Here is a 12,816-nt window from a genome sequence, read left to right as displayed (position 1 = left end):
CATTTTTCTTCCGATTTTGTCACAAATTACAAGGTTGTATCTCGGTCAAAAATAATAGCGCACATTAAATTAAATTAATAACACTGACTGTCAAAATTTGTGATCATTTCATTAGAATGTTTAAAGATTTCAGAGGTTGTGATGTACTGATGTGAGAATGTGACAATGTTCCTTCAAAACATGTCAACTGTCTGTTGCTCCCTCATTGATTGCATTAGAACCAGCAAATGATACACCTTCCCATCATATCTCACATTGGACGCTGACAACACTGCACCATGAAACATGTTAGTGGGCCACTGTCTCTGATCTAGACTTTTACTCACAACTCCTCCTAATAGGGAAAACCTTTCAATAAGTGTAAGGGATTTTCGGAGCTAGTTCCTGGCAGCAAGAATGAAGAAATGTATTCTGTAACACACATAAAAGTTGTACAGGTGATTCTGAATCACTGCCTTCCACCTATACTGTGCCTTGGATATCATCTCATCATGTCAGTGGAAGCCCAAAACTCTTACCTTTCTTCATATATCATGACAACTTAAAATTTGTGCCAAACTTGACTCCAATCTCAGATCCCCTGCTTGTCACGAGCAACTGTCTTCTCCAATTAGGCCATCCAAGCACACATCTAGGAGCCAATTCAAGCTTTCAATGTCACTGATGTTTCCCTCCCATTATACAACTACTGCCAGAGCTTCTCCCAAATGTGAAGTGGGAAAGCAGCACTGTAGGTAGGATTTGACAGAGCGGCTGGGCTGTGCCATAGTCCAGGTGATGTTATATAAAAGAAAACATTCAGTTGCTTTCAATCAATTCACTAAAGCAGCCACTGCAATATTATTTATCTGCCAATCATCTATAATAAGATGCTGAACAGTTGACATGCACATAAAGGAGACTGAATTGCTAATCTCCTGAACAGCAATGTTTGATCCCACAGTATTCTGACCCAAATGTCCCATAACCTCTGTCCCACTCCCTCATCTATTGTCCTCATGTTACTACCTCCTCCTCCCTCCTTCTCCTTGTTTCTCCCCCCCCCCCCCCCCCCCCCCCCGTCTGGCGTATACAATGAGTGGCTACTTTTACTCATTCCATTGGTTTTATTCTACCTAGGTATTTCCAGTATTGGATTATTGTACCAGATGAGTAATTCAGTTCCCTCAATGTCAAAAAGGAGGTTGCACTAGCAAACTAGTTTTTTGGTTTCTAAATTTACACATATATCAACAAAATCAGGCGTATTGCACAGCCATTACACCTTTTGTTCTTGTGTTGAAAAAAAATAGGGAAACATTCCACGCGCTTTTACAAATGTCTGCTTGTGTGTGTGTGTGTGTGTGTGTGTGTGTGTGTGTGTGTGTGTGTGTGTGTGTGCGCGCGCGCGAGCGTATACCTGTCCTTTTTTCCCCCCTAAGGTAAGTCTTTCCGCTCCCGGGATTGGAATGACTCCTTACCCTCTCCCTTAAAACCCACATCCTTCCGTCTTTCCCCCTCCTTCCCTCTTTCCTGATGAGGCAACAGTTTGTTGCGAAAGCTTGAATTTTGTGTGTATGTTTGTGTTTGTGTGTCTATCGACGTGCCAGCGCTTTCATTTGGTAAGTCACATCATCTTTGTTTTTAGGTATATTTTTCCCATGTGGAATGTTTCCCTCTATTAATATATATATGTACTCTCTGTCTCTTATTTGCAAATGTCTTTTATAACACTTTTTTCTGCCATGCTAAATGAACATTATTAATAATCTCAATATGACATTTATCACAATACGAAGAATAGACTACACGCAATAAAACACATTTTCATCCTCATTGGTAGAAGTTACAAAGTAAATGATTAGTTACACTAAATTACTGTCCTCGTAAAAAGTATTGTTGTTCCTTTCTGGCAACTATGCACCTTAACAATAACAACGTTTCCCACACCCTAAAGATAGCTGTGAATGTACTCTAAAAACTCAAAGACATAAAAATATTTCTTACTGGTACTGTTAAAAAATATAATCAGTACTTACGTAGTAGGATATTTGGGATCATCAAGCACAACACACAGCTTTTCATCACCCATGAGGAACATTGCTTCCTCATATGTAGGTGGAGGTGCTTCTGTTGAGGTGCTACCACCATGTGATTCAGTAGTGCCCATGAGGGCTTCATATGTTGGTGGCAATGTGACAGTGCTTGGGTTGCGTATTACACAGCCTGATTGTTGACTTCTTGACTGCTGGGCTAACTCCTGTAGTCCCTAGACAGTCCAGTAGAGTTGAAACATCTTAAAATAGCACTATGAGTCAGTAACAACAATATTTTCCACACACCTTTACAAAAAGAGAGAGAGAGAGAGTTGGTTGTACATTAAATGTCAAAATTGTTAAAACTTTATCGTATACTCACCTATAAACTCAAAATACCCAAGTAACAATGAAGAATAATATTTGGACAATACTGATACTCCTTGTATTATATATAAAGTTTTGTGATAATCCAACAACTGTTCATTAAATTTTTCGTCACTAAGACAAGCATTTGGACCTAACATATCTGCAATTACCTGTTAAGCATGGTTGTTAAGGAAACACAAATTAACTGCCAGTAAAATAAAAAAAATAATCACCATAAACTCATTTTGAAAGCTGTGAAAGACCAAGGAATTTTGGTTAGCAGAAACGATATGACTGACATCTTGAGCTTGTGAGATAAAAATGCTTCTCAGCCTAGCACAGTGGCAGTGTCTTTAGTGATCAGCCTGGGAAGCCAAGCACTCGGCCTCTGAAGAAATAGCATGTCTATGGAGTAATTTCTCTGCTTGCTGAAGCAGCTGTCTATTAAAAAATTCATTATATTTATGTAAGTTGTATTATTGCACAAAGGGAAGTGACATTGAATTTTTAATTGATATTGCTAGAGTTGGCTTTGTCTGAGGCGCACACATTCTGGTCAGAGGTAACGTGATAACCGATTGGTAATGTATGAACACACTGAACTCCCTTCCTTTCAAAGAATATAGTGAGGAACTAGTGAGTTTATTTTATTCTGCTGATATGTAAATTCTTAGATAGTGGGAGGGAAAAAGACATATTAGGTATTGGCCAAAGAGAAAGGAAAAACTTTTGTGTGTGTGTGATGGTACTAAATTGCGAATATTTTTGTTTTATTCTTCTGTTGATTTGAGTTTAGATTTTGAAAGTAAAGATTAGATAAAAGTATATGAACACTGAGTGACTCACTGCACTTTTTCTTGCAACTTTTCAAAGAATTAATGGCATTCCCTAACCAGAATTAAACAAAAATTTGCGTGTTCCTTAGCAGAATGGAATTCACCTAAAAGGTCTCTCTCAGTATTCTTCTAGCAAGCTTAATCAAATTTTGAAAGAGTTCATCAGTCATAGCAAGTGGGAAGTGGGAGTGTTCCAGTCTCTTGAGAACCAATGAACAGATGTTTTCAATGAGAGATCTGCAGAATGTGTTGGCCTGGACAGTAGTCCAACACCTTTTGTACTGAGATATCAGGATAGCAAAGACATGTGGTCTACTGTTACACTACATATACATCTACACTCTGCAAACCACTGAAGCGCATGGCAGAGGGTACTTCCCACTGCGCCTGTCAGAGTTTCTTCCCGTTCCATTCACATGTGGAGTAGGGAAAGAACGATTGTTTGAATGCCTTTGTGCATGCTGTAATTTATCTAACCTTTTTCTCATGATCCTCACACAAGCAAAACACAGGAGGTTCTAGTATCTTCCTAGAGTCATCATTTAAAGCCGGTTCTTGAAACTTCATTAGTAGACTTTCTCGGGATAGTTTACATCTATTTTTAAGAGTCTTCCAGTGCAGTTTCTTCAGAATATCTGTGACACTCTCCCAAGGGTTAAACAAACCTGTGACCATTTGTGCTGCCCTTCTGTGTACACTTTCAATACCCCCTGCTAGTCGTATTTAGTACGGGTCCCACACACTTGAGCGATATTCTGCAATGGGTCACACTAGTGCTTTGTATGGCATCTACTTTGTAGACTGATTGCATTTCCCTAGTATTCTAGCAATAAACTGAACTCTGCTACCTGCTTTACCCATGACTGAGCCTATGTGATCGTTCCATTTCATATTCTTACAGAGTATTACATCACAGTATTTTTAAGAGTTGGCTAAATCCAACTGTGACTCACAGACATTATAGTTATAAGATACCACTATTTTTTTTAATTGTAAAGTGCACAATTTTACATTTCTGAACATTTAAAGCAAGATGCTAACCTCTGCACCACTTTGAAATCTTACAAAGGTGTGACTGAATATTTATGCAGCTTCTTTCAAACTGTATTTCACTACAGATAACTGCATCATCTGCAAAAAAGTCTGAGGTTACTATCAATATTGTCTGCAAGGACATTAATATGTAACATAAACAGGGAGGGTCCCAACCCATTTCCCTAGGGACACCCTAAGTTACTTCTACATCTGATGACTCTACCAGAAAAACTCAAGCCTATCACAAATTTGCTTGATTCCCAATATGATCATACTTTTGTTAATTAGCATAGATGTGATACTAAGCCAAATACTTTCTGGAAATCAAGAATTACTGCATCTACCTGACTGTCTTTATCCAAAGCTTTCAGTACAGCATGCAAGAAAAGTGAGAGTTGGATTTCACGTGATCAATGTTTTCCGAATCCAAGCTGGTTGGCATGGAGAAGGTCATTCTGTCAGAGATAGTCCATTATTTTTAAGCTCAGAATATGTTCTACAACAAATCAACGTCAAGGATACTGAACAGCAGTTTTATGGTTCACTTATACTACCCTCCTTGTAAACTGGTTTGTCCTGTGCTTTCTTCCAACTAGTGTTGTTGTTGTTGTTGTTGTTGTGGTGGTGGTGGTGGTTGTTTAAAGGAGGGGGGAAAGGGACCAAACTGCAAGATCATTGGTCCCTTGTTCCCAGTAAAATAATTACACAAGGGAAAGAAGAAAAGAAAGGAGATGTACAGCACAATAACAGGAGAATGGAAGAACCAGAAGAACGACAGAAGGACAAGCAACGCTACTACTGAGAAAAACAATAAAAGAAAACCACAGATAGAAGCAAGAAACAGGTAGAAGGAGTAAAAAAAAGAGAGCAGATGACTGTGACTGGCCGACCATGAGAACAAAAAGGAAAAGCCAGCCACTCTGCAACACATTAAAACATCCAGCCTAAAAGCATTAGAGTGGAGAACACAAGGGGACACAGGACAAGTGCAAAAACTTATATAGAATGATAAAACCCACCAACACATAAAAAACATAAAACTAAATGAGCCGATGAGGCGTTGTCAGCTAAATTTAATGACAACAAGTCCGGTAACTGAAGACTCCTTCACAGGGCAGTCAAAGGAGGACAGCTCACCAAGATACGGGCCACCGTCAGCCGGGAGCTGCACCGACACTGATGTGGGTCATCGCAGCGCAGGAGGTAGCCATATGTCATCCAAGCGCGTCCAATGCAGAGCCAACAGAGAACCACAGAGCCCCTGCGAGAAGCCCTCATGGAGGTATTCCACACATTCGTAGTCTCCTTAATTGCACGCAGCTTGTTGTGCAAACTGAGGTTATGCCATTCCATCTCCCAAAGGCACAAAACCTTGTGGCATAGTACTGAACACAGGTCAGTTGCAGAAAAGCCAATCTCCATAAGTGGTTTCCGTGTAGCCTGTTTGGCCAGCCAGTCAGTAATTTCGATGTCTGGAATTCCAATGTGACCTGGGGTCCAGACCAACATTACTGAATGACTGGACCGTTCCAGGGCATAGATGGACTCCTGGATGGTCACTACCAAAGGATGACGAGGGTAGCACTGGTTGATAGCTTGTAGGCTGTTCAAGGAGTCACTATACAGAAGAAACGACTCCCCAGGGAACGCAAACGGACGTGCTCAAGAGCACAAGATATAGCCACCAGCAGGGCAGTGAAAACACTGCAGCCATTGGGCAAGGAATGCTAAACAATATGTCCTCCATGGACATACGCAAAGCCGATGTGATCATCAGCCATCGAGCCGTCGGTGTAAACCACTTCATGACCTAGATACATGTCAAGAATCGAGAAGAAATGGTAGCGGAGAGCTGCGGGGTTAACTGAGTCCTTAGGGCCACGTGAGAGGTCCAGGCGGAGCAATGGCCTAGGTGTACACCATGGAGGTGTACATGAATGGACCTCAAGTATAGGTGGTAAAGGCAAGGACTCAAGTTTGGAAAGAAGGGATCAGACACAAACTGCAATTGGAAGCCATGACCTGGACCACTGATGCAGGAGATGAACTGCTGTGGGTGGGAAAAGGAGATGGTAATTCGGATGCGCAGGTGAACTACAAACATGTGCAATTTATCTGGCCAGCAGTTGTGCACGCCTAACCTGCAATGGAGGGACTCAGGTCTCAACCAGGACACTCGTCACCAGACTCATCCTAAATGCTCCTGTTGCTAGACGAATGCCACAGTGCTGCACTGGGTCAAGTAAACGCAATGCTGAGGGTGCCGCCGAACCATAAACCAGATTCCCACAGTCAAGGTGGGATTGAACAAGGGCTCTGTAGAGCTGCACCAGCGTAGAGCGATCTGCACCCCATTTGGTGTTGCTCAGGCAGCGGAGGGCATTGAGATGCTGCCAGCACTTCTGCTTAAGCTGATGAAGGTGAGGAAGCCAAATCAATCGGGTGTCATAAACCAGTCCTAAGAATTGATATGTTTCCATTACAGTGAGTGGATCGTCATTAAGGTAAAGTTTTAGTTCCGGATGAACGGTACAACACTGACAGAAGTGCATAGCACACGACTTTGCAGGTTAAAACTGGAAACCGTGGGCTAGAGCCCATGACTGCGCCTTGTGGATGGCTGCCTGTAGGTGCTACTCAGCAACACCAGTACTGAGCCCTGAGGGACCACATTCTTCTGGATATGGGGAGAACTAGGGGAAGCACCAACTTGGGCATGGGAAGTATGAAGCGACAGGACATTTTGGATAAAAATGGGGAGCGGGACTCAGAGACCCAACTCATATAATGTGGCAAGGATATGATGTTGCCAGGTGGTGTCATATGCTTTTCGTAAAACAAAAAAGACGACAACCAGGTGTTTGCGTCTGGAAAAGGTTGTTCGGACAGCAGACTTGAGGGACATAAGATTATCAGTGGTAGAGAGACCCTGGTGGAAGCTGCCCTGACATCGATCCAGTATGCCCTGCGACTCCAGGACTCGACCCAACCCAACCGCCGACACACCATACCTTCCAACAGCTTACACACAACATTGGCGAGGCTAATGGGCCAACAGCTATCCACATCAAGTGGGTTTTTACTGGGTTTGAGCACCAGAATGATGGTGCTCTCCAGCCATTGCGATGGAAAGATGTCATTACACCAGATCCGGTTGAAGATGACTAGAGATGTCGCTTGTGGTCAGATGAGAGATGTTTAATCATCTGACTCATTTGATCTTTGCCCAGACTTGGGAATGTGACATATGGCACCCAATGGACAAGACTTATCTCTCCCAACACTCCTGCTTCCATCATTTTATAAGTTAGCGAACACGAGCACAGAGCCATTTAAAGGCTATAGGGAAGGGTGCCACTTATGCCGCTGTAGAGCTCACTGATGCTCCTCAATTGCCTCAGCGACTTCCAGCGACCACCAAGGGACTGCCTTTCACCGGGGCACCCTAAAGAGTGAGGGATCGTGTTTTCTGCCAAAGAAAGGATTGTTGTAGTCACATGCTCAACCATCACATCGATGTTCCCTTTTGTTGGAGATTCAATTGTGACAGCAGAGGTCAAAGTTTCCCAGTCCGCCTTGTTTAAAGCCCATTTGGACAGACATCCATGTGCCTGATGCCGGGGCAGTGACAAGAAGATGAGGAAGTGGTCACTACCACACAGGTCGTCATGTACTTTCCAGTGGATAGATGGGAGAAGTCCTGGACTGTAAATCGATAAATCAATGGCAAAGTAACTACCATGAGCCACACTGAAATGTGTGGTGGTCCCAGTATTTAACAGGCAGAGGTCGAACTGAGACAGGAACGTTTCAACATCTTAGCCAGTAAGCATGCTGCCACCCCACAAGGGGTTACGGGCATTAAAATCTCCCAAAAGTAGTAAAAGTTTAGGGAGTTGGTCAATCAGTGTAGCTAATACATTCAGGGGTACTGCACCATCTGGAAGAAGATATAAATTGCAGACAGCTATTTTCTGTGTCGTCCTTATTCTGACAGCCACGGCTTCAAGAGGGGTTTGAAGGGGCACAGTTTCACTAGAGACTGAGTTTAGGACATAAACGCAAACTCCACCTGACACTCGATTATAGTCACTACAGTTCCTGTAATATGCCTTATAGCCATAGAGGACAGGGGTCCGCATTGCCAGGAACCAGGTTTCCTGAAAGCTTAACTGTTGCCGTAGCTCAGCCAGGCGGTGGAAAGAATCGCCGCAATTACACTAGAGGATGATGTAATTGTGAGACTGGGAACGCATGGAACATACAATGAGGCAGTTTACACCTCAGGGTCACCTGCTGCCACCGACTTATTGCCTGAGCAGTCTATATCCATTGTGTCTGAGGGTTCGGTGAGCTCTAGGTCCTCAGCGGACGCCAGAATCTCCACCTCGTCTGCAGACGCAGAGCTTGTAGGTAGCGGTGGTATGGGGGCCACTGCAATTCCCTTGGTCTTGGGGATCTTCTTTTTGGATTTCTCTCGCTGCTCCTTGGGTTTCTCTGGCTGGGAGGACTTCACTGATTCAGTCTCTGGGACTGAGGGTGAGTGTGAAGCCCTATGGCCAGCTGCTTTTGGGCTCTTCAGCCACTGGTGGGTGTAATCTTTTCCACTAGCACAAACCTGCGAAGGGAGTGACCCAAGGGACCCCTTTTTGGCGAGAGTACCTGAAGGAGACTTTTGCTTCTCCGGCACATAAGTGGGGACTGATATCCCTGATGGTTTGGGGAGGGAGGGGGGGGGGGGGAGTTGCTCCCGAAGTAGCTGGTGCAGGAGCAACAGGGAGGGAAGCGCCTCCACCATCAAGGGGGGAGGTGTAGTCTGCTGGCTCTGAGAGGTGATGGGGGTTGGCAGAGCTGATGGAGCTAGAACTGTTGTAGTGGCCGCGTAAGACTATGTCATACGTACAGGATGTAGGTGTTCAAATTTCCTCTTAGCCTCAGTGTAGGTCAATCGGTCCAGGGTCTTGTACTCCATGATTTTCCTTTCTTTCTGGAGAATCCTGCAGTCACACAAACAAGGGGAATGATGCTCTCCGCAGCTGACACACATGGGAGGCAGGGCACATGGAGTATTGGGATGTGATGGGCGTCTGCAATCTCGACGTGTGATGCTGGAAGTACTGTGGGAAGACATATGGCCGATCTTCCAGCATTTAAAGCACTGCATTGGGGGAGGGATATAGGGCTTTACATCACAGTGGTAGACCATCACCTTCGAAGGCCAAGATGAAGGCACTGGTAGCAACCTGATTATCCCTAGGACCTTGGTGGACACGCCGAACGAAACGTACACCTCACCGCTCTAAATTGGTGTGCAGCTCATCATCAGACTGCAAAAGAAGGTACCTGTGAAATATGATACCCTGGACAATATTCAAGCTCTTATGGGCCGTGATGGTTAGCGAAACATCCCCCAGCTAGTCACAAGCCAGTAACGCCCGTGACTGGGCAGAGGATGCTGTCTTGATCAAGACTGACCCAGACCTCATTTTGGACAAGCCCTCCACCTCCCCAAACCCGTCCTCTGAACGCTCATACAAGGTACCAGGGCAAATAAGAGCCGCTGCCATCCTTAGTCTGAAGTTCCTCCCATGGTGTGGCCAGGGAGGGGAACAATTTGGGGCTGTATTTCTGTGCATTGAATTGAGCCCGTAACTGCTTAGGGACTGCTGGTGTTTGACCACCAGCAAGAGATGATGCACTACGCTTCTCCCATCCTGATGCCATCCACTCCAGGGGTCCTTCCCATGGGTGCCACCCAGCCGCAGCAAAGGCCACCTGGCCGGTTGGCCATTGCCAGGAGTCCTGATGCCCCAAGGTGACAGGCATCTACTCCTCAGCATACGTGGGAAGTTAACGGCACAGGCATCAGCAGAGCGATCCCTGTGTGGTCAGGGGGCTACAGCCAACAGGGTACATGGCGGTCCCACTACAATGGACAGGCTACCGTGCTGGATATCAGGTGCAACCGAGCAAACACGTCCATCATCATCGTCAGCGTAGAAAACGATACTGCACAGTTGATGGAAAAATATGCACCCAGGAGGGTGATCTTGCCCAACAGTTGGAGAATGAGCCAAAGTGCATATCCACATTGATGAAAGATGCAATGGGTCTCAGTGCATGATGGACACAATGCACCACGTAAGGCGCCCTTCCCCAATTAGCTTGCTCTTCGAAAAAATTTGGAAGAACAGAAGTCAAACTCTACAGGGGACCATGACATAAAGGCCGAAACGTGTGAGACTCCTTTTAGTCACCTCTTACGACAGGCAGGAATGCCTCGGGCCTATTCTAACCCCCGGACCTGTAGGGGGATCCAACTAGTGGGCATGGTTTCTTGTTCCAGGAATATACATTACATTATAGTTAGAAGAGGGGCTAACTCAGCTGTATTTCAGTATAGAATCTGATAGGGATTCACTGGAGCCTGGTAGCTTGTTTAATTTTAACAATTTCAGCTGTTTCTCAACACCAATGACACTAACACTTATTTCAAAAATGGCTCTGAGCACTATGGGACTCAACTGCTGAGGTCATTAGTCCCCTAGAACTTAGAACTAGTTAAACCTAACTAACCTAAGGACATCACAAACATCCATGCCCGAGACAGGATTCGAACCTGCGACCGTAGCGGTCTTGCGGTTCCAGACTGCAGCGCCTTTAACCGCACGGCCACTTCGGCCGGCTTAACACTTATTTCACTCATCTTTTCAGCGGTACAAGGATTAAATTGGGGCAATTCTCCTGGGTTTTCTTCTGTAAAGGAACACTTGAAAATTTAGTTAAGCATTTCAGCTTTTGCTTTGCTACCCTCAATTTCAGTTCCTGTCTCATTCACAAGTGGCTAGAAACTAGCTTTGGTGCTACTAACAGCCTTTACATACAGCCAGAATTTCTTTGGGATTCTTGAGAGATCAATTGACATTATTCTGCTATGGTAATCATTGAAGGCTTCATATATTGCCCTCTACACAGCCAAAATATGTTTCATTCAGTATCTGTCTATAGCTCTATGCTTTAATTTACACTTATTATGCTGTAGTCTCTGTTTCTTAGAAGTTTCAAGCAGCACAGAGGGTATCTCCAATTATGAACTGTTCAGCTGGGCACATATCAATCCAGTGCATTGCCAACTATTCTTTCAAACTTGTGCCATTGTTCCTCTACATGCCCCTCTCCTATGCTGAAAGTTTCGTGTTCCTCATTTAGGTATGACTTTATTGCTTTTTTATCTAGTTTACTGAACATACATATCTTTCTATTTGTTTTAGTTGTCCTATGCATTTTGGTAATCAGTATTGCCACATCTGTATCGTGATCACTGATATGGTGTTCTATGTGCATATCCTGAAAGATGTCACATCTATTTCTTACCAGTAGATCTAATATATTTCCATCAGGAGTGGGGTTACAAACTACCTGTTCTAGGTAGTTTTCAGGTAAGACATTTAGTAATGTTTCACAGTATATCTTCTCATGTCCACCACCAACAAAACTGTAATTTTCCCACTTGACTGTTAGACGATTAAAGTCTCCATTGATGATTACAGTATGACTGGGAAACTTACCTACAAGCAAACTGATGTCTCTTAAGTTTTTTGTTACATCAGGAGGTGAGTCTTGTGGTGACAGAAGGATCCAGTTACCACTATATGCCCACCCTCGATACTGAGTCTTGACCACACAATCTCCCATGCAGCTTCAGTTTTTTTCTTGGTGGGTTAAAGTTCGTCTACTGCAAAAAATACACCACCTCCATTCCCTATTAGCCTTTTCTTTTGCTATACACTTAAATTTCTCACTGCTATAAATTTCAGGTTTCAACCAGTTTTCTGTACATAGTACTGAGTAAGCTTCACTGCTTTTCAGGAGCACCTCAAACTCTAGCAGTTTGTTGTGAATGCTTTGGTAGTTAACTACTGGGATATTAATACTCTCGCCTGTGGGCACACAGGATGCTTGGGTCCATGTGACGATGATGAATGCAACCTGGCAACATTCACTTTTCCCTGGTGTCCCCACGTACGGGTATGTCAGCTGTGTTGTTTATGCAAATCGGGACTTATCTGAAAAAGTGAACATGATGCCAATCCTGTGTGAAGTGTCAATGGGCCCACAATTGCCAGCAGGCCTCTCTCTGCTGATACATCACAGAAAGTTGCCACCATCTGTTGTGCTTGAGGTGCCATCGCAGTGTTTGCATGGATAGGCTTTTTTCTACAAACGAGCTCATTTACTGACTCACATTATGGAACAAAGCTGTACAACCTGTACACCTGAGTGAGCAATACGTATGTCCCCTCAGGAATTAGTTGCACAGGGCCACTGAGGTCCTGCACAAGATTTAGTATGGGTCTCCTGAACTCATCAATTCTGTATTAACAGGACAGTTGTCAGAGTGCGACTGATGAGCTGCAATATTATGCACCCTAAAAGCTGTAGTCTCGATGGGTCGCAACCCTGCCACTGTCAAATTCCAATACGTGATGGTAGATATTTCTCCTTACATAAGATATAAAATGGTGGTCTCACAAACAACCAAAATTTAAATGCAATTTTTG

The 12,816-nt window shown here is 44.1% G+C and overlaps 1 protein-coding gene across 2 annotated transcripts in view; it reads right to left on the bottom strand.

The window, feature by feature from the left end:
• Nucleotides 1-12,816, bottom strand: part of LOC124595608 — a 51,650-nt gene that overhangs the window by 2,506 nt on the left and 36,328 nt on the right. Inside the window, exon 2 of one of the 2 annotated variants that reach the window (XM_047134423.1) lies at nt 2,019-2,248. In XM_047134423.1, the coding sequence (XP_046990379.1) occupies nt 2,019-2,248 (230 nt within the window). The remainder of the gene's footprint in view (nt 1-2,018; nt 2,249-12,816) is intronic. The other variant, XM_047134424.1, reaches the window with a different exon arrangement.

This window comes from Schistocerca americana, chromosome 2 (assembly GCF_021461395.2).
Source record: "Schistocerca americana isolate TAMUIC-IGC-003095 chromosome 2, iqSchAmer2.1, whole genome shotgun sequence".
Lineage (NCBI taxonomy): Eukaryota > Metazoa > Arthropoda > Insecta > Orthoptera > Acrididae > Schistocerca > Schistocerca americana.
This window is presented reverse-complemented; position numbering and strand designations above follow the sequence as displayed.